Source organism: Lutzomyia longipalpis, chromosome 2 (genome assembly GCF_024334085.1).
Source record: "Lutzomyia longipalpis isolate SR_M1_2022 chromosome 2, ASM2433408v1".
Classification (NCBI taxonomy): domain Eukaryota; kingdom Metazoa; phylum Arthropoda; class Insecta; order Diptera; family Psychodidae; genus Lutzomyia; species Lutzomyia longipalpis.
Genome location: NC_074708.1, coordinates 21,276,846 through 21,303,114, shown reverse-complemented (window position 1 = coordinate 21,303,114; position 26,269 = coordinate 21,276,846). Strand labels below are relative to the sequence as shown.

The 26,269-nt window shown below is 35.4% G+C and overlaps 1 protein-coding gene across 8 annotated transcripts in view; it reads left to right on the top strand.

Annotated features, from left to right (window-relative positions):
* LOC129789527 (teneurin-a) overlaps window positions 1-26,269 on the top strand; it is a 383,778-nt gene that overhangs the window by 351,461 nt on the left and 6,048 nt on the right. For all 8 annotated transcript variants that reach the window (XM_055826353.1, XM_055826354.1, XM_055826359.1 and 5 more), the window contains 8 exons: window positions 1,156-1,275; window positions 16,159-16,258; window positions 16,407-16,474; window positions 17,116-17,308; window positions 18,479-19,316; window positions 19,853-20,396; window positions 22,851-23,146; window positions 24,257-25,663. In XM_055826353.1, the coding sequence (XP_055682328.1) occupies window positions 1,156-1,275; window positions 16,159-16,258; window positions 16,407-16,474; window positions 17,116-17,308; window positions 18,479-19,316; window positions 19,853-20,396; window positions 22,851-23,146; window positions 24,257-25,663 (3,566 nt within the window). The remainder of the gene's footprint in view (window positions 1-1,155; window positions 1,276-16,158; window positions 16,259-16,406; window positions 16,475-17,115; window positions 17,309-18,478; window positions 19,317-19,852; window positions 20,397-22,850; window positions 23,147-24,256; window positions 25,664-26,269) is intronic.

Here is a 26,269-nt window from a genome sequence, read left to right as displayed (position 1 = left end):
TGATAATTTTCCAAGGGGAAATATCCATGCCAAGCCAACTTTAAAAGCAACAAGTTCATGAGAGTTATAAAAGTAAGAAAAAAATATTGAAGAAGGAGGAAGATGGAGGGAAAATCCAATTAATTCTTGCAGAAGCAATTTCCAGAACAGCGTTCTATACATAATATATCTTATAGTGAAGAAATCGGAAAAATAATCCTAGATATTACTAAATATACGTTTTTATCAGGATTATAATGCTTAAATAAATAAAACCTAAATGAAAATCCACTCAACCTTATTGAAACATTTATATGGTTGAAAAATTGTCAGAAATGAAATTCTGGAAATTTTATTTGGAAATTATATAGGTATTATATTTTAATTTTAAAACTAAATATTTTAATTAATTTTTCCGTATAATTCTTCCCTAATTTGATATTAATATAATTATCATTAAAGACGAATAAATTTTGATTAAAGTGTAGGATGTTATGTTGCAATTGCAATTATTCTTAAAGAGACTTAAAGAATAAAAAACAATATAATTTAACAACAATCTCAATGTAACTTAATATTCTTCATAAAAAAAATGATATTGCTTCAAAAATGAATAACAAATGAAACATTAGGTTTGGGATTCTTAGAAAATAAATTTCCTCACAATATATCGGCATTGAAACCCCTTTTTATTTATTCAGAACGTTACGATATTGTCAAAATTCTTCTAAGATTGATGATTTATGATTTTGTATGCTATATTTTTTCTATTATGTTTTAATTACTGTAAATTCAATTAAATTCTACGATTTTCTGAAGTAAAGCACGTTTGAAAAATTTAAAAAAAAAAAATGAAGAAAAATATTAAATTGCAAGGATAAAAACGCATTTTTTCGCAAAAAAAAATTTTTTAATTGGTATTATTGCTCTTTAATACTAACAAACTAATTCGCAAACTAACAGTTTGAAATGTTCTAAAATAAACCATACTTTTGCGTTTTATTTTCTGTTTGTAAATTTCTCATATGCTGTATAAAATATTCATATGATATAAGATGAGGAAAGAGTAGCAAAAGTCACCATGTGACGATGATATGAATCAAACTTATTTTTATGTTTTCCTTCTTATTTCTTATTTTCCATAACACTGTCTCAAACATAACACATGAAATGTAGTCGAGTGTCTGTGATGCGAGGACAAGTTGTCACACCCCAGGGACTCGGAATTGTGGGAATTCGTGTCTCTGTGGACAGAGACTCGAGATTTGGATTCACACTCACGAGACAAGGAGGATGGTAAGTACCAAAAGCTGGGTAATTATTTATTTATTGTGATTCCAAAGAAAATATTCCATATCCAAAAATGGAAATTTTTTTCCAATTCAAATCCTCAAAGCCATTTTGATGACAAAACTTCCAACATAAATACCTGGAAATACCTTTTTTACTAAAAACCCACATTCTGTTTTTTGTGCAGGATTTATGCAATTTTCACAGGAAAAAAATTGAAAATCCCAATAGTGGAGCACAATGGGTACTTTTACAAATATTTATTCTATCTTCGGGGATTTTTTTCTATACTCTGTATAATTACCGAGAGACAGAACCAAAGATAGATGAAAATGTGCAGTGAAGTTAAATTACACACATTTTTTGTCGGTGTTTTTTTTTTGTCTTTATAAGACCAATATTGCCAGTATGATGGTTTAATAGGGAACACAAGGAAATCGTTAATTTAGTTTATATTATAATCTCTCATGAGTCGCTTCTATACAATTCACTGATAAAGAAAAATTTTCATTTCCTATATTTCTTTGGAAGTAAGTAGATGCAACTCACCTATATTACATTCTACATTCATATATTAGATAATAACAAATCAATTTATAAATTCAGATAAAACCTTCTTTTCTCTTCAAAATTCCATTTACGGTATTGCACATTGCAGTGATGGTATACACGAGAATTCATGTGTAAAGAAAACTAAAGTGCAACTTAAGCCTTATCCCCCAACTGTATGTCTCAGATTGATCAATATTTTGACAAATCTTCCAAAAGCTCCTTGAGAAAAATGGTTCTCTATCGACCATGATAGTTGTGTCAGCTCTCCAGACATTTTACTCTAGTTTGAAGAAAATGAATTGTTTGTGCAACTTCCGACTAAGAAAATAGAGAAACAATCCATATGGCGCATTCAGAAAATAATACCCCATATCATAAGGCTTATCTTCAATGAGAGATCTCTGAAATGTTGAGGTATTTCAGGCATTTCATTCTGCCATCAATATTTTGAAAGTAAAAAATGCATCAGCCCTCATTGTGATTGAAAATAAAAAATTAAAAAATAGGGACCCCAATGAATTGCAGAGTCTCAATAAAAAGTTTAATAATTATTACCCTCTACTACATCATACATACATATAAATTATTATAGAGGAGTACTGGGATTACCTACACTTATTTACATGTAAAATTCTGAAATGATTTTATCATAATTCCCAACTTACATATTTAAATACCTACCCGTATGTTTCTTATGTAATCCCCTACATTTAAAAGATTTATCCCCCTTACTCCTATGATCTTTCGCTGGTACACGTTGTAATTTTACTTCTTTCACATGCGATGATGAGCTTCGGTCTTTGTGCATAGAAAAGGGAGCTATTCAGAAATCTCTGTGTAAGTAGTTAATGTAGAGGTTATTATTTTGTATATACCCTGACACACAGAATTTCACCTTCAAATACCAAAAATAATCTCCTCATGAACTGCGATGTTGAAAGAGAGAATGCATAATGTACCTAATCTTCTCATATGTGTCGTCCAGGGATAGGGGTCTGTTGCTGCAAAAAGTGTTAGGGAAGTGAGAGAGCATAGGGTTAAATCCTTAAAATACTTACTATTATCGCCATGCACATTGTATGGTATCTGAAATACAAATTCTCATGTAAAAGCTTTCCGCATGGGGTAGACCCAAGTACATTCAGACTTATTTATTTCAGCAAGTTTATTAAACATTTCTGTAAAAATCACAAGTATTGCCATCTGAATCTACAAATAGAATTATTTGTTAAGAACATTTTAACTATTATTATTGAGTTACAGAATAAAGTATACAGAATTAATAGGACTTAAGACGAAAGATAAAGGCAACCTACATTAGAAAACACTTCTGCATAATTTTGATTCATAAAATATTTAATTTCAGTGCCTATAAAAAGTCGAAAAAAATAGAAAATTCCGCCAATTACCCCTGAATCCTATGGAAACAAAAAGAAAATGAAATCATTGACCTAATTTAATCCTCAGCAACTATCAATGCTTTGAGATTTTCCCATATACGAAAACCATGTCCTTGGAGCAATTTCTGGTATATATTGTGAGACGCAAAGTCAAGCAAACAATTGCAAGCGGACCATGCTTGACCATGTTCCCCTTTTCAGTCTCCTTATACTCTTTTAAATAACATCCCCAAACTCACACATATACTCACAGAATGTGGTCAGGATTCAGGAAAAGGAGCATGTTTCCACGTAGTCTGGGATGATGGCTTTTTGGGGGAAGGGGCTTGAGGAAGGATGGGTAGAAAATGTTTGTGAGTTCAACACAACTTTAGTGTCGGTGGGGTCTTATGGAAAATATTTCTGTAATGCTAAAAAGGGGGTAGAGCCGAGAGATCTAGTAGCGTTTGAAAAAGGAGAATGGGATGCCATGTGAATTGAGTTTAGCTGACCACAATAGTCCATTTTCCTTCTACACAGTTGCTGAATGGGGTTGAAAAGATGAAGGAGTGAGAAGCACACAAAGTTGTCGCACTCCAAAATCCCAAACCAAAAGTCTTGGCCACGCAGAGAACACAAAAAACAGCAAATTTATATGAGAAAAATCCTTGTCCCACTTGAAGATTTATGCACAAATAATTCTATATATTCCCACAAAAATATTTAATGTATTGTCTATACGAAATATCATGGGTTTCCTCTTGTTTATTTCCGTATCACTGGGCATTTCCTGTTTTTCTTTCCACACCATTTTCTGCATCGATTTCACGGTGATATTTGTCACATACATATGTATATACCTTTTTTCCAAATTTATTTTTATAGCTCCATTTTTGACCATTATTGATGCCACACGGGGGTCTTTTATTGACCACCACAATCGATTTTCAAGGAGAAAATATCATCCAATTCACTCAATTTATTATAACAACTGTGTTTGTTTAAAACCACAAACGTATTATGTGGGTTCAATCATATAAAATACATAGAATATTATTATAAATCTACTATCTAGTTATTGGGAAAAATGCCGGTGGTGCTGCCTTCATAAATTTTTTTTCAAAAAACTCAGGAAAACGAAATTTCCATGTACTCCATAGAGCAAAATGGTCAATGTGAGAGGAAGGTAAATAGAAAGCCTTTTATCTGAAAACTTTTTTTAAAAAAATTTGAACTTTAAACTTTAGAATAAGGATACATTTATATAAGTCACTTTATTCAAGCAATTCAAGCTAACTAATGACTAAGTAACTAATCAACGACCAACAATCCTAAATTTAAAAAAAATATTGAAAAAATTGTAAATGATGATCAATTCTCTATCTATAAGGTTGCAGAGAAAATGATCAAGAAGCGTTCTTTACTTGAACTTAAAATCATTTTAATAACAATTAACGTAAGTTGAAATCCGTATATATTTACCTTTATTACCTGAAAATAAATTGGAAAAAAGCAAGCTCTAAAATGTTTTTTTTTTTTTTAATTTTACAAAAAAAGCGTGTCAGAGCTTTATCTCTTTGATATAAAAAATAAATAGCTCAAAATCATGTAGTTAATAAAAAATGCAATTTTTCCATATCTGTGCAAAAATGTCTAATGTGGACGATGCAGTAAATGTGTGCAGAAGAGGATTGTAAGTTTAGAGATTAGAGCTTTCATGGTGGTTCATGCTCGGGCGCAAACCACCCATTTTGGCTTCATTATACACGAGAGTGTTACAGGATATTTGTGCATGTTTGTGACTTTGTGGGGTCACGCTGTTGGGTTGTGGCGGGCAAAATTTGTGGGTGGGTGTTCCCAGCAGCAAAATAAAGTGTAATTGATTTAATGACAAGACACAACCTACCCAAACGACACGATGATAACAGGGAAATCTCAGTGGATGGCAAACGGTAGACTTTATATTAAATTATCTAATGGTATGTGCACAAATAAGGTCTACGGGGGTGATGTTGAAATTTATGATTTCAACCTCAGACACTTTGTCCGCAACTTCCACATTATGTTGTATACCTAATTCCGTTTCGAATTTATTATTATTATTATATTCTCATGTATCAGACAAAGTATTTCCAGAAAATGCAAGAAAAGACAATGGGGATCATGTTTCCTTTCATTTTTTTTTTCAACACAAAAAATCACATACAGCATGTTGTATTTACGGTGGATAGCACCTCGAAACTGGAAACCATTCAAATTTCTGATGCCTAATAGATGACTTTATGTTAAAAAGTAAATGAAAATGTTTGTTTCGCATTATAGAACAGTTTCATTTTGAAGTTGCAAACATCTGCAAGGATTTGTAGATTTTGTACCTACCTATCCATTAAAAAATATATAAACATTATGTATATTTGAATTTTTTGTAGAGAAGCTAGCTTAATCGATAGAATTTGGTTCCTACCTACAGCTGAGAATTCTTCCTATAGCAGCACACTATGCAATCTAATAAGAAATAAGGAAAATGCGACAATACAGAAGCAAAACTTCTTAAATGACACAAAAATACATCTAATGCATAATCTTGAACAAACTTTCATACAAAGTCATGATGTGTTGTCCCTTTAATAAATGATGCTAAACACAGAGCTCTAATTGAAAGTTAACATCACCTTTAAGACAAAATTTCTCAAGCAACTTCATAACTTTGTGATATTAAAATATGATGAACTAATTTCTACCACAGTATCATGGTGCTCGATTTGAAACTTTCCAGCTGAATATGCTGTAAGAGCTTGAATATATGCGAGTTTATGTAGATTCGAGCAACAAACTACTTCTTCACTGTCTTTGGTGTATACCTTCCGCAAACCATGCTTGATGGAAATGTGTATAATATTCGGGGTATATAAATATTTTTTGGTATATCCTGGTATACCTCCTCCACCTCCCTCGGTGTTATACCTCCGAATCAAATAACAACAAATTTTAATTACATGGAAATTTACAATCTCGGAAATGGATAGAATACATTGCCATCCATAAAATATTAATTCATCTCATTCTCTATTAATAAGTATGAGGGTGAATAAGAGTGGATATATGGAAGTAGATTTTGGCTTGTGTTTTCTTGGAAAATTTTGCAATAAAACAGAGAGAAATCTCTCGTTTCTGGGCATGTTTTACCTTAAGTATACACAACCACCCCAGTCCATTTTCCTCGCAGCCCCCTACCGGTGCGATGCCTAACATTTTGGCCAGGGCATGGGGTTAGGGATGAAAGTTGCTCGCCCCCCTCTACATAAGACTACCCAGGTGGGTTGGCACTCCTCCTGAAGGGTGGTCTCAAGGTACACCTAAGTTGATCATAATATCCCTCCATTCCAAATGTACCAAAGGGAGCTCCCAACGTGAGACCACACTTTGGGGTGAAAAGGTATGTTTGTCTTGGGATAAAATAGTCTCCCAACGATTCCCCCCCCCTCCTTCTCATTCGCTCCATCTCCATCGTTTTGTGAACTCAAATGAAGAATAGTGTGGGGGGGTTTATAGGACTTGGTGGATGTCGAAAGGTAGTGTGTGTAGTGACATGAAGAAAGAAAATACAAAATTAAGGAACTAACTTTTCCAAAATGAATATATAAAATTGTCTCATAGTGCCACACAAAGATTCCAATATCGTTATTCGCACTCTGTTGCGGTTTCTTTGTCATTTTCTGCATACCTGCATCTATACTCTCTTGCAAATAATAGGGTGATGCATTTGAAGTGCAACAACACAGCAATTTGTGCAATAATAGAAAAGTGGAAATTTATACCACTCAATCCTATTGAATATGTACATATGTAGGTACATAAACATTGTAAAAAAATATTAATTTGAATTCTTTCTGTAAATTTTCAATAACAAATTATTCCTTTACAAGATATTAAGGAAAGGAGTTGAGTAAACAAATAAATAAAGATATTATATGTATAGTATGTGTACTTCTAATATATTTCTTAGATGATTTTAGTGAAAAATTCTCCAAAAGAAACGTTTCTGAGACGAAAGTAATAGTGGGAAAAAATAAGAAAAAAAATCATTGTTTTATTCATATTACTTGAGGAAAGGTTAGAAATTTTTAAGCTTTTAGAGATTTAGTGTGATAATCCCGTAACTAATATCAAAACTTAAGGTTTTCTAGCTGATAAAATGCAATACCTACAACACCTACTAAAAAACAATTTTGTAAATAAATTGTTTAAAGGGTTTTAATTTTTTAAAACAAAATTTTTATTAAGAATATTTGTTTATTTTATTGATAAAAGGTCTGATATCGTCCCTGATGATTCCCCTAATATTGAGAATATCAGGAAGCATCAACGAAAGCATGAAATTTATTTAAGAAAAAAATATAAGAACAAGATAAATTTTATTAATTAATGCAGTTTAATTGGTACCCTGTGTAACAAAAATTTATTTCAGTGTTACGGTGGGAAATTTTCAAAAGAAAATGGTGGCAATGTGGTGTGAAAAAAGCGGGTACATAGAAGAAGAGCTTCGGTAGAGGTTTTGTCGCTGAAAAGAGCGAGTCAGTGGCAAATAAAAGTTTCACCCTTGTGATGAAATTCGCTGAAAGTTGACTTTTGGCTGGATGATAACGATGCTAAGCACATATGTACTTATACTGGCATATATTTGCTCTCTTTCTCATTCAGCCTGGTACAAAGGCAAGAATTGAATGTATTATTAAGCGAGGTTGAGCTACTGTGTGGATGGGAATCTGGATGGGGGCAGAGTTCCCAAATAAGGCATGAATATTATTTGTTCATGAAACTATATTATAGCGCCATATAATGTGCCGCCTCGGCATCGTATCATGTAGCGTATATACATATATGTTGGGAAGGGCCTGATATTTTCAGGACCTGTAATGTGGGCACACGGAAATACACAGACTGTTCCTCCTCTACCTAAAACCCAAAATGAGTTTTTGTTTATCTCATTTATTTGGTATATAAGCGCTGGAGGCTGTTGTTCAGAACAACTTTGATGTCACATAACCGCACATATAGAATTTAATTCAACCTTTTATCTCTCCATCATGTGCATAGTTACGTTGTGGTTTTCCATCTACATATCACATATACTTTGCTTACGTTTTATCGTTGGTATTTAAGGGTGGAAAAAGGACAATTAGGGAATGGGTATTAATCAGTTTCCCTCGAAGGCATCCTGGTAAATATTAAGTTTACTCCATTAAAAGTGTCTCTAATGATTTCTTGCAAATTTGTAATGAGACTAATGCTAATTTCCAGCCGCATGGCATTTCCGACACAAAACAAGGGGCTTCACTTCAATTAGGCTATACACATCCCAAACCTCCCCATTTAGCGCAATTTTCTTCTCAACCCTTTCATACATTATATGTAATTTTTAAATACATATAAGTACCCTGTATGTACGTACATTTGTATGTTTAACCCTTGGAGTTTCAGTTAAATGGATGTTTGTAATTCATTTATGGATTTTTGATATTTTTTTGTTAAAAATTCACTCATTCTTTCCATGTTTGCTGGATAATGAAATGAAATTCATTAAAAATATCGAATTACACTTCGTTTAGCTTTCAAAATGTGTCCATAAGAGAGGGAAAAGGGAAAAAATAGGAACGGATTAAAATTTGCTTTTTTAACGTAATCACATTTTTGCCCCGACAAAAAATCAATTAACACTTTCAAAGTGCAAATAATCCAATTTTGTAAATGACATAACGTAGAATATTGATTTTTGGAAAATACATAAAATTATTACGCAATTTCAATATGCACTTATTTGCTTAATTTTTGGTGTTTCGGGTGTTTCAAATTTTATGCAATTTCATAAGGACCAAAACCGATCAATAAAATGCATTTGGATTGCAATAGAATTGCAAAATTCGTAATATATACTCGAGAGACTTCAATCTTCATTAAAACATATATCTATTTTTTAAAAAAAATACTTATTGGAAAATCCTTTATGTGCTTTTTATTTAAATATTGTTAATGTTTTATCAGAGTAATATATGTTATATTTTTTTTAGTATGATATGAACAACCATAATGTTGAAAAATCGACAGCGAGAAACTTTAATGAGATTTTTTCCAACTTGAAATCACATGAAATAATTTATTCCGAATGGTTATTATTACTTTCTGTGCCCCCCCATCTGTGAGATTTTTCCACATCCCTCGAGCACTGGCAGTGCTTCAAAATGCCAGGCTATCTATTGAACTGAAATGCTGTGTGTAGCTTCTCATATTTATGTAACAGACTATATGTTGTTGTTTCTGTATGGTAGTCCATGGTGGTGGTTTATGTTCAATATTCTCACAGCGTTTTCAACCTTTGATATAAACCTCCCGTGTAATCCCACAACAATACGTGAAAAATCGTTACAATATCTCACCCCGAATATAAGCTTAAGCGTCCACACAATACCAAAAGGGGTGGTGTCGGGGGAAGAGAGGGTTGAATCGGTTTTTCCGACTTGCCCCATATATATACATTTTATTATCAGTGTATAGCATATAGTATATAATATATACGAACATACATGCACATCCACAGCATATTAGTATGTTGGAGCATCAAGCATTTATATATGCATGAAAATGTGGTTAATACTTTTAGATTTTTGCCAACAAAACATATTGGGCTTTATACCTAAACCCAAAGTGTTCACCGAAAAAAATCACTCATATGTGCTGACTTTTCACAATTTTTCCATTTGCCCAAATCCCAGAAAGGTGAAAATTCAGTTTACGTTTTATTTGACTTCTTCATGCAATGACCATTGTTATTATTATCTCGAGAATTTATATATGTGTACACATAGTATGTACGTATACGTACACATATGCTAAAGCTCATTTATGTATATGGAAGAGTCGGAATAAAAGTTCGAGTGGGTATTCCAATTTTTTTGGCTCTTTCCCTCCTTCATACGCCAAATATTCGCCAATTCATGAATAGCGCAAAATCATCAAATTTCACAATGAAATATATTTTCAATTCTACACTCGAGCCTTGTTCCCTTTTTTCCCGGGTCGTTGTGACATCGGGTTTGCGGACCCTCCCAGAGCTTTTGGTATCATTTCCGCTGCCACATAAATATTTCGGCCCTCTAAACAAATGTATAAATAAAAGATAGATTTATCTCATTCATTGAGCCATATATGACGAAATAACTTGGCACATCCGTAGATTCAATGATGTTATATAACGGACTATATGTGTTTTTTTATGGAAATATGCAAAAGTATCTCCATACATATGTATGTACAGTACATACATAATATTATATATCGAGGGCTGCATTGTAAAACCGGCTAAGTCGGTATGAGCTCCGAACCGACTTAGCCGGTTTTACAATGCAGCCCTCGATATGCTAAAAAAAAATACTCAATGTTTATATATGTACGTATACATTTCAGTAAAAATAAAAATATTTTATGAAAAAAACTTTAAACACCAAATTACTTCTTTTTTAATTTTAAAATCAATAGAAATATTCTAAAACTTTTTTTTTACAAAATTTGTTTTAAAAAAAATTCAAGCTGATGAATTCTTTAATAAATTCAATACAAAGACATAGTTTAGAATTTAATCTTTTAGTACAAGGGAATCATCAGCAATGATGGCAATCCCTCTATCAATTAAATAAATAAATAAGTAAAATCTTTTAGTATAACTTAACAACAGTCATCCCAGTATTTATTTTTAATACAAATCAAAACATAAAAAAGCTCTTCTTTTCCTGTTTTGTTTAAATAGTATTTTGTTGAATTTATCCCAAGTTTTCATGGAAAACAACACGACCTGCAACTCAACCAGTTCATCTTGCTGCCTTATCAACACCAAACGCACCAAAATTTTCCCATAATTCCCTGTCATATTCCACACAATGGCCCACTTTAAGTTTTATCTGTGAGGCAGTCTCTTCTATTTAACACAAGGGTAATCATGATCGTGTCAGTCGCAGGAAAGGAAGGCTACAGAGCACCAACCCCCATTTCCATTCAAATATGAATGACTGATCACCGCTAAATGGTCTCTATCTTCAGCTCTGATGCTATCTTAAAATATGACTCCATACACACGCGCCTGTTTTGGGGGCTTATATTGACAAAAATCCACCCCCATGAATACCAACTACCCTCGGGAAAGCTTTATAAATTTTCACACACCATCTGCGCGACCCCCAAAAAGCTCACCCCTCCAAGTTCACATAACTAGAATTCCCGCATTTTACCGACGAGGGAGGACTGAGTGATGTGGTGTGTTTTTGGTGCGGGAAGCAGAAATGGAACGCGGTGGTTCTGGGGAAGCCTCTGTGTATGTGATATTATTTATCGATTTTGCCAAATCCATTTTTCAATGAATTCACTTGATCATTATTTAGGTGAAAACGACGATTTTTCATGTGCTATCGCCGTTTATATCGCAAAAACAGTGACAAAAAGTCACCCTCACGTGGAATTGATGTGTCGCGCAAAAAGTCAATGCTTCGTGAAAAGACAACGATGGAAAATAAAAAGGAAATGATGATGTATATTATTTAATTACGTACGAAACTTTCAATACGTTACTTTATTCAAATAATTTAAACTAAATATTTAACATATTTTTTTTTAAGGACATCCTATAGAAATTTTCTCTCTCCTTAATATTCGTAAATCTTAACAAAAAATAAATAAAACGTAAGAATTGTAGTTTAAAATAAATTTTCCATTTATTTTTCTTTACATTATGTATCATAGTAAATCCATTGAATTTTTAATGATTCCCATTTTCAATGTGGACTACACACAAATTATTACATCGCTATGGAGAATTAACTGTACGGAATTTTCAGTGAGTCAAGTGCCAAGGAAATTTGGCACGGAAAATCGTCTGAGAATTCCACGCGTGGGCGAATATACGTGGACAAACACAATTCAATTTAAGATTGACGACAAAATTTTAACAGACGAGACACAATGGCGCTGGTTTCTATTAAATCTCAGATTTGGGTTAAGCCAAAAGCAAGATTTATATTATAACATTTTATGGCTGAATTTAGATTATTCCTATATATTTGATTAAAATATTAATACTTCTATCCTCTCAATGCTTTTATTCAGTTTGATTTCAATTTTCTATTCCGGGATAGACTAAACCCATTACTCCACTGAAAGTTTTAATTAAAACTGAATGGAACTATAGAGTTTATTAATAGCTTCTATAAAGATTCTAAACATTTAAATTTTATTCAAAACTTAATTCAATTTCATTCTGAAAATCTATTTTTGCAACATTTTTCTTTGCGTTTTATTTTCAATGCGAGTTAGATTAAACTATTATTTTACTAAATAGTGTTGTAGCGTAAGCGATGATTGAAGGTCAAATCATACATAAAATTTTAAATAAAATGTATTTTCTCATTAAGTGTTTCATACAGGTTTTTTTTTAATCTTGTTTACTATGTATACATGATTTCTAACTCAAAATTTCAAAACAAAACAATTATACCAAATAAATACATCAAAAAGTCAATCATAACGCGTCCAGTTATAAGAGTTGGTGTCCCACAACGTGTAGAAGTTTGTTTATGCGTTGTAGTGCGATTTGTGAGCAGAATTAGTAGGCAAAGTTGATTTTTTTTTGTGAAATTCAGCAATTTGATGGATAAGAATGGTCATATCTCTGGTTCTATAAGACCTACAGAAATTTATTGACCAGTTTTGGAAAGGTCTTGAAATAAACTATAATCTGACATATATTTCGATACATTTCAAGGTGACCTCTAGAACACAAAATGGCGGCTATTTGTTTTACTGAAACAGTTTTTGGCATTTTTTGCCCTAAAAGAATGGTTTTACAGGGTTCTAATGTTCTAGAAAGTTGTAGGGAATTGCAAAACCTTTAATTTGATACCAAGTTCAGAAAAATCGGACAAGCCGTTCAAGAGATATGGCTATTAGAACTTTTCAAATTCAAGAATTTTTCAAATGGCTATATCTTCTAAACGGCGACATAGATTTTCTTCATTTTTGGACTGGTGCAAGATTATTAGTCCTGCTACAACATATCAAAATTTAAAAGATTTGCCTAATGGGGATTCGGAGATATTGCCCCTTAAAGTTAGGCAATTTTTGTTTTTGATTTTAGCGCCTCTTGCGGATGTTTTTGGAACTTGAAATGTTCTAGACAGTTGTAGGGCTTCTTGAAACCTTTCATTTGATACCAAGATGGTCAAAATCGGTCAAGCCGTTCTCGAGTTATATCGAAAAAACACTTTTTGCTTTGGGCCGCCATATTTGCTAAACCGCTTGACCGATTTTCAAGTATGAATTATCGATAAAAATGTCTCACTGAGCTCTACAACATACTAAAATTTCAGATCTCTAGCTGTAAGGGAAGTGGTTGATGGTAGTTCAAAATGGCGGACGGCGGCCATTTTGAATTTTGAAAATGCGAAAAAATGAAATTTTACACCCACATTTCTATAGAAAACTTCAAACCGGAAGTCTCTATCTTCTACCATTCTCGAGTTATAAGACAAAGTATGGACCACCGGCAGGCCGGTAGGCCGGCAGGCCGGCCGGCAGGCCGGCCGGATCAAAAATTTTCCACCACCAGTTTTGGAATGTAGGTTGTCTGAAACGTGCTCATACCAAGTTTGAGCCCGATCTGAGGTGGTCGGAAAATCCGACGATTACAATACTTGGTGTTGGCCACGAAGTGGAACACCAACTAATATTTCTCGATTGGTCACGAACTATTCTGGCATAGATAGTTTGTTTATATTACTAATTAATTAGTTAAGTTCATTATATTGTAATATTTATGACTTCTATAATGGAGTTTACTGAATTCTAACCCATATTGCATTTAAGTGTTTCTGCAAACATTGTGGTTGATGATGGGAAATAATTGGTATAATATAGAAAATATGTGAGAAAGTCATAATGTCTAATGGAGAATGGTTGTGTAGCTTTTCTCATATGCTAAAATCTATCATAATTATAATGGAAGTTCTGGCTCCATCGCTGAGAGAGTAATTGCAAAAGAAATTTTTTTTTTATGAAAGCGACCACATTAAATGTAATATGTATTAATGTCAGTAAAATTCCGCATATATTCCAAAAATATGATGTCGAAGTTGCGTCTGCTAATCCACAGCACAGCATACACCTCGATGAAAGACCCATAAAAGCGCCGTAGGTAATAAAAATAAAAATATTATTATAACGTGCAGGCAGCTCCTTTAATAAGTCAAATAAATCTCTTCGGCTAAATTAATTTTATTTCCAATAAGATTATATATTTTACCCTCCCATCTATGTATATGTTTTGTACATACATATATGCATGTTTATATGCCAATGTATAAACTTCATCCTTCAACCCTTAAAACATATCCACACATATACACTTTGGGGAAAGACAAATCCAAAAACCATACCAAAGAAAGAGGGTTGCGCTTCCTTAGAGAAGCCTTGGAGACAAGGAGGGACGTGTCTGCATTGATGTGGTGGACAGATGGGGTAGCAAAGTTGAAAAGACTTTAGTGGGAGAATGAGGTGAGTGAACAAGTATTGATTTGATATCACTGACGTCGAAGATCACTCTCTCCCAACGCAATATCCCAGCATTACTCAAAGGCAATCCAAAAGGAAACACTCAAGATACATTAAATCTAATCCTGTGTGCTTTTACTGCAGAAAGTTCTTTTCAAAGTGGCCCATTTATTATTTATGATTATGGCAACTGCCTCTTAACTCTGCCTCCATATCGACAGTTTTGTCTCAACCGTGTATGACTTGAATTTTGAATGCAAATCATTCTCACATCTATATAGCAACATACGGTATATGTTCACATTCTCCGCAATATCCATGGCTGTGCATAAAAAGAAAATTTATAGCACTGTCAGTGGAAAATGGTCTGAAAAGAATGAATATCTTTTTCACCAGCACTATTGGGAGAAACTCTATATATCGCATATCAACATATCAAACAATTTCATACTCATAGTTGCCAGACAAATCTCAATGATTGGCATAAAAGTCTATATACATTTCTATGTACGTACACCTATTATTTATTCGAAAAAAGACTCCTGTATAAGAAAATGAAACAAACCCATATAATTTTTTTTTAAAGTTGATAGAATTATTTAGTTGGACACACCTACCTATTTATTCGATGCCCTTCTTTTTGTTTCGCCCTATCGTATACTCACATGAAAATTTCATAAAGAGTTCAATTAAATAAATTATATATAATTTATTTATTCGAAATTCAATTTTTCATTCAAATAATTTTTCTCTTTTCCGAGAATTGAAATTTATTATTAAAATTTTAAAAAGTTATGCAAACAGAGATGAGAGTCACACAATACGAAGACTGATAATTAATTTTTACGATTCTATAGGAAAAAAAATTTCAAAATTTACTTCAAGAATGAATCTTTCAAAATTACATTATATTAATAAAAATCTATATAGGGCATGAGATAGGCAATGATTTCTCGAAGACTGGCGGCCACTTTGGCTCACACGTAGGTGAACTTAAAGCGCTTGCGGTTTTTTCCCCATCAACTGATTTGTCAGTCAAGGAGAAATCATTTCCACCGTATATCCCCATGGCTTTCCTTGCTACCAACAAGTCAACCATCTCAGAGATTTATTTTGTGATTGAATGAGAAATATTAACTTTTGTCGTCAAAATGGCATTTTCCTCCCCGTGCACACTAAAAATAACCCTCTTCCTCTCCCACTTGGCTGAATGACAGGATTAAGAGTTAACATGAAACAAAAATGTCTCATGTCCTTTTATTAAATGTAAAAGCTTCCATTAACTTTAACGACCTTCGCTCACCCTCGCAAAAGTTAACATGATTCTCTTTTTTTCTTCTCCATCCACTTCGTGTGAACCCCCATCTAGGTTTGATGTCCTGGTAAATGGCGGCGGTGCTGTTACCTTGCAATTCCAGAGATCACCCTTCCGTCCACTAACGCGAACCGTCTTCGTACCCTGGAATCAGGTGAGTTTCACGGATGAACACAATAAAAATGTTGGTGGGCATGCAAAAGAAAAAAAACACGAGGGTAGTTGAGGGTGAAAAAAAATTACAAGAAGTACCATTAAACTTAACGGGTTTTTACACAAATGAATTTTATATTTCCCCACAGATTGTTGTTTTGCCACCTGTTCAGATGCAACTCAGTGAAGATGAGGAACACTTGCGTCCACTCATAAAGTATGCACTTTATTTTTCTTCAACTGTGACACGTATTTTATATTCAAGCACACGCTCCTTTTGCTACCTCCCTTTTGAATGTTATGTCTTTTTGAGGAAAAGAAAATTCTCAGAGAATTTTTTTTATGTATACCTATTACTTTTCTTCAGAAGGTTTATATGAAGGAAAATCTTAAACCCTTTTACGACAGAGCAAGCTTGTTTTTTTATTCTAAAGAATTAATAATTAAAATTATCTTCTAGTCAGCTTCAGAAGATATCATAGCTCGAGTTGTTGTAAAATGGTTTTTAAAAAAAATCAATAATCGTCAAAGAATTTAATTGAATTTAGAGCTCTTCGAATTATTAAAAATAAAAAAAAACAAATAATATAGATAACAAATTTTCTTATTTAGAATATTTTCCATTTAAAACATATTTCTTTTCAACTTATTTGTCACAAGAGCTCGATAAGGACCAAATATTTTAAATGGCTAAATTTTTCAAAGGAAATTCTCTGAAATCTATAATTTGTTTAAAAAAAAAATTAAGAGTAACCTTTTCTAAAACCTCTTCCTGGTTTAGGGCATTAGGGAGCATGTCAAAACCCTAGAAATGCAATGCAATATTAATAAATTTTCCTCTTTCGGCATACCAAATAGAACTACACCACCAAATCCGGCATTCAGCTTCCTCAACACCATCCAGTACCACTTCACGGACGAAAGTGTCCCACCGGGAGTTGTCTGTCTCGAGCACGACCATGAGCTTCTGAAACCACAATTGTTCGGGACATGGATGCCAAATGGTGTGGGCGCCATGGCTGGTCATCGTAACATTTTCGCCGAGACACAGGTACGAGATGAGGGCTCTCCGGGGGGTTGGGCACCTGACCCCACAATATGTGGGTTTTGCACTATGTGTGAGTAATTGCAGTACATCAAAGTTTTCCGGGTGAGAATGAAATGGGGTGTATGGGGAGGAAAATCAATTGCGACTAGGGACACAAATTTTACAAATAATTCCGGATGGAAGCACTCAAGATGGGTCCAGCTTGTATATAGTAGTGTTCAAATTAATTTTCCACTGTCGAGCAATATTTAATTAGTCACATTAATAACCCCTTTCCTCTAATCCCATCGCTCTGTAATTTCATCTCCTCCCCCTCCCCCGATATATACGAATAATCCTGAAAATCAATCATTTATTAATGAGATTTTCTACAATTGCATGATCTTCTTACAGCTGCCCACCATATCTATCTATTACTTTTGATAAATTTATTTGTTTGTACCTTCCTCTTACAAGATAAAATCGATAAAATTTCATTTCTTACTCCCAAACAACAATTTCATTAAGAGCTTTCCAACTACTTAAAAGCCATTTAGACTATGCCAAAGTTTCTTAGTCCTTGACTTTTTGAAAACTAAAGGTGACGAGTGCAAAATATTTTCAACATCCCAGAGAATTCTTTGTATACCCAAAAAAAAAACTAAAGCATTTAAATTTCCTAAACTATAAAAGCTTGTACGTACATACATATATAGCGTGTTCTTGTGTGAATACAAGTAGGGCAATATTTTCTCCAATCACCCTTGATTTTCACATCTTCACTCGTCGAAGGCGTGTATAGGATAAAATCTGGGTTTTTCAGGATGATAAAGTCGTAATAGGAAAGGAAAATCTTCCTCCTTTACGAGCAATAAAAAATGGTGAAAGATGTGCGAGAAGTACATAATTCAGGAAATTAAAAAGAATCTGATTCAGTGTGTATGTGGGGGAGAGATGCGAGCGAGGGTGTTATATGGGGTATACCCCCGGATGAGAAGGGATCAAAATATGGTTTGACTAGTATGCCCAAAAAGCAAATGGGTGGGATATACATAATTTACAGAGGCACACATAAAATGCCAATGTAAATTTTCCCTGCTGCTTCTTCTATGCCTTTCGATACAATAACATAGCACATACACGCACTGTATATGTATGTATATATGCCCAAATTGGGGTTTTGCCTCTTTGCAGATTGTACAGGAATCTGTGCAAATCCCAGGCTCAGGTCTACACTTGACGTACCAATCATCTCAAGCGCCGGGATACCTGAGTATCGTACGGATGCGATTAACCAAAGCCACAATCCCCCCGACTCTGACACATGTACACGTTGGGGTGGAGATTGAGGGTTCCCTCCATGTCAAGACATACGAGGCTGACCCCAGTTTGACCCACACCTTTGCCTGGAACAAGCGAAATGTGTACAAACAGAAGGTGTACGGTGTCTCCCTGGCGCGCATTAGCGTTGGCTATCAACACTCCACATGCAAAGAACCCGTGTGGGAGACACAAACCGCCAAACTGCAGGGATTCGATGTGGACATCTCCGACATTGGGGGATGGGGACTCGATATACACCATCACTACAATTTCCATGAGGGTATATTGCAGAAGGGTGATGGCTCAACGTTGCACATGAAAGAATATCCGAGAACTGTGAAAGTTGTAATGGGGACTGGCCTACAGAGACCCCTTAGTTGTGGCAAAGATTTCTGCAATGGCATTGCTAAAGATGCTAAACTCTTAACCCCCGTAGCCCTAACATCTGGTCCCGATGGTAGTCTCTTTGTGGGGGATTTCAATCTTGTCAGACGAATTACACCAGAGGGGAAAGTCTTTACGGTGCTCCAATTGAGCGCTACGCAAGTCTCATACCAGTACTACTTGACCGTATCACCTGCTGATGGGCATCTCTACATCTCTGACCCAGAACGCCATCAAATTCTCAAGGTTCTCTCAATTGATGATGTTAAGAATCCAATTAGTAACAGCGAAATTGTTGTTGGAAGTGGACAAAGATGTATCCCAGGTAAGATTTTTGATTTATGCTTTTTTCATAGATAATTTTCTTGCTCCAATTTAAAGGTGAATTAAAAATTTTAATAGACCAAAAAATAGCTCAAATTAATATCAAGCACACGCAATAGATCATTGAAATTACTTCTGATTCATTTTCCCCATTCATATTTGCCACATCAAATAGTCCTAATTTTTTCTTCTCATTTTGGATCTGCTCTATTGGCAAAACTTTGATATATGTATAATATACAATCAGGACATTATATACATAATATTATTTCTCTTTATATGGGAGAAAATGCAAAGGAATAAAGTAATCAATTGAGCAGAAATTTGCAGTAAATGAAGAAAACCACTCACATTAATGGAAGGTTCTCTTCCAAGCAAAGAGAGATGAAAATTGTGTGCAATTCTATGCGATTGAAGTTCTCGCATGAGAAATGGGAAAAGGGTATTTGGTGGGGTGGGGTGGGATAAGGAGGAAGGGTAGAAGAGAGTGTGTTCAATGGGGGAGAAAAGGCTTCAAAGCATCCCCATTAATTGCAGGTGACGAAGGTAATTGCGGCGACGGGGGTCCAGCCAAGCTAGCTCGTCTCTCCCACCCGAAAGGTATTGCCATAGCAGCCGACAGGACTATGTACATTGCTGACGGAACGAATATTCGAGCTGTGGATCCAAAGGGTATAATCCACACCCTCATTGGTCACCATGGGCATCACAACCACTGGAGTCCAGCACCGTGCGAAGGTGCCCTTTTGGCAAGTCAGACGCAGCTGCAATGGCCAACGGGTTTGGCACTCAGTCCCCTCGATGGTTCCCTCCATTTCATCGACGATCGCCTGGTGCTGAAGCTAACCGCAGACATGAAGATCAAAGTGGTGGCTGGCACTCCGCTACATTGCAATTCAAATGCAGGAGAGAAGAATAAAACCTCCACCGATGATGTCCTCGGCACCGTTCTCGCCATCGCTTTCTCACCCTTTGGTGACCTCTACGTGGCGGACTCTGACTCTAGACGAGTCAACTCCATCCGCACTGTCGACACTTCCGGCAAAATGAGGTCGTTCGCCGGGAAAGTGGACATGGCCACGTAAGTGTGCTTTAACTCCTTTATACATACACTACCCTAAAAAAGTTTCCGGGCAAGCAAAAATGGTGTATTTTTGAAGGCAAATTTCAAGTGGCAATATCTCCGGCTGTGGTTAACCGATTTTCAAAAATTTATTAGTTTTGGAAAGGTACATTTCTCACCTTTCCAAAACTGTCAATTTTTTGAAAATCGGTCAACCCGTCATTTATTGGCAGCCATTTTGGTAAAGCTAGGAAAAAGCCTATTTTTCATGATTTCACAAATTTTGACTTTGACCTCTTGCATCTCGGCCGCTAGTGCACCGATTTTGACAAATATAGTATCGTTTGAAAGGTAATTTAATTCCCTTTCCAGATCTGCTAAATTTTTGAAAATCGATCAAGCGGTTCGGTTGTGACAGTCGTTCTAGTGAACTATAGTGAAAAAATACACTTTTGACTATATCTCAGCTTAGGGTTGACCGATTTGGACAAACTCGGATTCAAATGGTAGCTAATAATGCCCTCTAACTTTTAAAAAAAATTTCATCCCGATCCGTCACGTGGTTCTTTTTTAATGTTTTTTTATGTGACCCCCTTATGTTACAAAAAGTGTACCCTAACTTCATTCGCTTCCCAGATTTTTTTATAAGTTACACCTGGCTCAAATTTCATCAGAATTAATAGTAGACATTATCATCTAACTTTTAAAAAAAATTTCACTCAAATCCATCAAGTGGTTCTCCTGTAATGTCATTTTTTGTGGAGCTATGACCATTTTTTGACTTTCTACCATTCTTCCCCCCCTCCCCCCACCAAATCATGACTCAAATTGTATTCAAAATCTTTGTACAAACGTCCTTGACCTTCTTTTATAATGTTATGCTAATGGGATTTGAAATTAAATAAAATTATTAGATTCTTAACTTGAAATCTGCTAATGCTCATATTGTGGCTCTTGAGGTGGTCAAAATAAAGATTTTGGGTGAAAAATCATCAAAATTATTTTTTAATTAAATAGAAAAAAATGAGTCAAAATAAGGTCCAGAACATCGTTTCTAACATTTTTAAGCCGATTTAACAAGGATTTAAGTCAAATTACACTCCAGGGGCCGTAAATTTGGTTGAGTCGAAATGTCAAATTTTAACGCAAAAATGGGTCATAGTTCCACAAAAAATGACATTACAGGAGAACCACTTGATGGATTTGAGTGAAATTTTTTTTTAAAAGTCAGATGATAATGTCTACTATTAATTCTGATGAAATTTGAGCCAGGTGTAACTTATAAAAAATCTGGGAAGCGAATGAAGTAAGGGTACACTTTTTGTAACATAAGGGGGTCACATAAAAAAACATTAAAAAAGAACCACGTGACGGATCGGGATGAAATTTTTTTTAAAAGTTAGAGGGCATTATTAGCTACCATTTGAATCCGAGTTTGTCCAAATCGGTCAACCCTAAGCTGAGATATAGTCAAAAGTGTATTTTTTCACTATAGTTCACTAGAACGACTGTCACAACCGAACCGCTTGATCGATTTTCAAAAATTTAGCAGATCTGGAAAGGGAATTAAATTACCTTTCAAACGATACTATATTTGTCAAAATCGGTGCACTAGCGGCCGAGATGCAAGAGGTCAAAGTCAAAATTTGTGAAATCATGAAAAATAGGCTTTTTCCTAGCTTTACCAAAATGGCTGCCAATAAATGACGGGTTGACCGATTTTCAAAAAATTGCCAGTTTTGGAAAGGTGAGAAATGTACCTTTCCAAAACTAATAAATTTTTGAAAATCGGTTAACCACAGCCGGAGATATTGCCACTTGAAATTTGCCTTCAAAAATACACCATTTTTGCTTGCCCGGAAACTTTTTTAGGGTAGTGTACATATATACTTGTGTTAGGTTTTCAAAGATTGCTGAAAAGTTTCAAAATTACTCCGGAAAATTGTATCATATATTATTCTTCGTGCTATACAATTAGTATTCCTTAAAGAATATGCTACAATTTGTACACCAAAAATTATCTAGAAAGGCATTATATTTTGCTGACAATGGTGAATGGGTATCTTCTTAAGATCAAATGTGTGAAAATTTGGGAAATGTTCAAATGAAAAGCAACAACTTTGGCATACCCTTATCATCGCTTTATACCATTAAATACGCTATATACCGTGGCAAATGAGTGCCATTGCGTCCCCTCTTGTCCACACCATTTGTTCACAAAACACACGCCAATTACTTCCTCTTGTCTCCTGTTGCTACACCCCCTCTTGTGTGTGTGGTGGAGTAGAATTTTACGCGGACAATGCCCCTCATTTCTCACGAAGAGACAGGATATTGGGCCAGAGTATACGGATGGGATATATACAATGGTATGTGCGCGACGAAAAGAGAGGAAAAGACACACAAGAGGAGTGGTGTTTGCAAGAAATCAATGGGGAAGAGATAAATCCTTAATGACCCAAATAATTGCAGGCTCCCAAGTTGCGACTGTGGCAATGCCACAACGGCGGCAACACTGGCGGCAACAACGATGAATCCAGCTCGAAGCGGAAGTACCGGAAATCCCGGTGCACCTTCACCCTCCGTCGCAGCCACCGCGGGCTGTTCCTGCATCACCCCCTACAACGGCACTGGTTTCACAACGACCGGGTATGCTGATGACACAGCAACGAGCAATGCTGAGACTCTTCTCTCTTCCAACGCCAAATTCCAAGCCATTTCTGCCATTGCCGTGTCCCAGGACGGAGTTATCAATGTTGCCGATCAAGGTGAGTGATGTACATGCAACGCGGATTGCCTCAGCATATCAGTTCTTCTAGTTTTTTCCACCTCTTGTGAGAGTCTTTTTACATTAGAAATATGTAGGTATATGTAACTATGTATGACTTTTAAACCAACCCCCTGGGGAAAATTTATTAACATTGCGCGAGAAACAACCTGAATATCATTATTAGTGCAGCGGAAACATTTGGATTTTGCTTTTTGTTAAAAGATAAAAGAGAGTGAGTGTATACTCTTTTATAAAAAAAAGAGAAACATGGTACTTTGAATTTACATAAAAGTTGTATTCTCATGTTATATAAGAAATTAATCTTTCGTTTTAGATAAAAAAAAAGTTGTTTTATATTTTTTGTGTCAGTGTTTGGAAGAAAACTTTTTTCCAACAGTCTTGAGAAGTTTTCCATTTTAGTGCAATCAGTTTATTAACCTTTTTGTGGCAGTTGGTATAATAACCCTCAAGTGGAAAGAGTTAAATTAAGAGCTTAAATAAATATCCTTATAATTGATATTTTTGAAAAATTTAGAAGAAAAAAAACAAACTTTCAATTTATTTAAGCTTTCAGTGTACTCAAAATGGGTCAAATGAAAATTCACTTTGATACAGTTGAAACCGCAATATTGATTAAAATCAAATAAATTTCATTGTTAATTGAATTGAAAATCTATATAATAACAAAGTTTAGTATAAATTGTTTTTAAACACACAAATATTGATTTTCAAAGTGTAGCCCACAAATCAGTAACCACAAATATAAATTACCTACAAACATTTTAGTAGGTAAATTGATTTATAAAATCATTAAATTTAAAGATTATTTTTGAGCCATAAATCGCGTACAATTGATTTCTGTCGCATTTAAAAATTAAAATGTAATAAAATTTATCTATATTTATTTGGGTGTTGTAAATATTTATGCGAATAATTTTCAAAATATTGTTGTTTCTCACGGTGTTACCATTTGTGCTTATTATATGAGAAGAGCATGAAAATGTATATATATTTACCTACATACATACATACATAGCTAAACTACCCTATTAATCACTTTAGCGTGACTCTCATTTCTTTTATTCTTTCCCCCATCACGCCTCTGCAGGATCTTTGCACATTTTGGCACTGCAGCACTATCTACCGAGTCACGACATCAACGGTGAATTCCACATCCCATACCCGCCCACAAGTGAGGTGTACGTATTCAATCGATATGGGCAGCATGTGGCCACCAAGGATCTGGCATCGGCCAAGACACGCTACTCCTTCCTGTACTCAAAGAACACGAGCTTTGGGAAACTATCAACAGTGACGGATAGTTCGGGAAATAAGATACAATTCCTCAGGGACTACAGCAACCTCGTGAGTTCCATTGAAAATACCCAGGATCACAAGTCTGAGCTGAAGATTAATAACGTTGGGCTCCTGGCCAAGCTGACGGAGAAGGGAAAATCGGAAATTGAGTTGGACTACGATACAACATCGGGGCTATTGAATAGTCGTTCAGGTGGTGGTGAAACCTATATTTATTTATACGATGAATTTGGACGGGTAATTGGAATGATTTTGCCCACGGGGGAGACTGTGTCGATAAGCTCTAGTCTGGCAGCGGATATTGGTCTAGCTGTGCAGGTGCGTGCTCCAGTACAGAGTCTCTTTGCTGAAAGTCAACATGATCGCAGCGATATGCTAATTGTGGGTGGTATTAAGTCACTGACAATGAGCAATGGGGTGGAAAAGACCGTAGCCCATATAAATACAAACAACACCCTCTCCATTGCGACGCCAAACAATATGGTGATTGAGTCGGCAGCCGCAGCAAGACACCCCCTCCTGGAGGCCTCGTTGCCAGTTGAGGCGGAAATGCTCCCAATGTGGTCACAGCAGACGGTAACAATGGGTGATGAGCTAATTAACACCATGTATTCATCGTACAGCCTCGTTGGGGATGTTCGCAATCCACAGCAGACACTCAATCATGAGCTCTTTGTCAACAATTCACGTGCTTTTGGGGTGGAATTCGACCAATTCACCAGCAGGGAGACATTCTTCGACCGCGACCGTCAGCCCATCCTCACAATTGCCTTTGACCCATCAGGCCAGCCACAGTCCTACCATCCCGCCTCCATTGGCTACCCCCTCAACATCTCCTACGACCGCTTCAATCGAATCGATGGCTGGACATGGGGACCATCTGAGCTCAAATACACATATGAACAGCATGGGCTCCTGTCTGAAATTACAAGCCAGCAGGATGGTACCGTGAGCTTCGTCTACAATGACCTCAATCTTGTGGCGGAAATCGGGTTGGCCAGTCAAAGGAAGATTCTCCTGGGGTATGATGAGGACGGTGGACTGAGACATGTTACCCTGCCCAGTGGCACGAAGCACTCATTTAGCTTGCAGCCGTCAATTGGATTCATTCGGTACACATACACACCACCCGGCAGCACTAAACCCTACCTCCAACACTACTCCCACAGCGGTGCTCTGCTGCAGACAGTCTTTCCAGGTAATATACCTTTGCACCTCTCCCCGACTACCTCCCTCACGTTAATCATGCTTTCGCCCTCCATACATTGACCTAATTCGTGCGGGAGTCCCCATTGTTCGCCGAAAACCTCTGTGTGTGCACACGAAGTTTTCAGAAGCTATATGAAAAATGTCTTCATAAATTTTGGAGTCTCACACGAAAATATTACTCTTTTCGTTGCTTTTTTCACCCCTCCACCTAACATTTTAGTCTCAGCGTTATGCGGAAAAATTCTGACAAATAGTTTCCAATTGATAAAAAGTGTCCATTCATAAATCAAGCCATGCACAATCCCTTGCATTGCTGAGGCCAAGGAAAATTGTGGTAGGGTGTGAAAGAAAATGCAGCAAATTGCACCGCAAGACAATATCGATTAAAATTGATGACCAATGTTGCAAAATGCAGGAAATACTGAGACATGACTCTTTGTGAATGAGCGAAAGCAAAGGGCAAACATAAAAGGAACTTTTGACCATTGAATGCATTGATATGAATTTTTCTAAAGTTTTTTTTTTTTTAAATATTTTTAACCCTTTCATGATCAAAAAAATAATTGATTTTTTTTAACAATTCGCAATCAAAGCG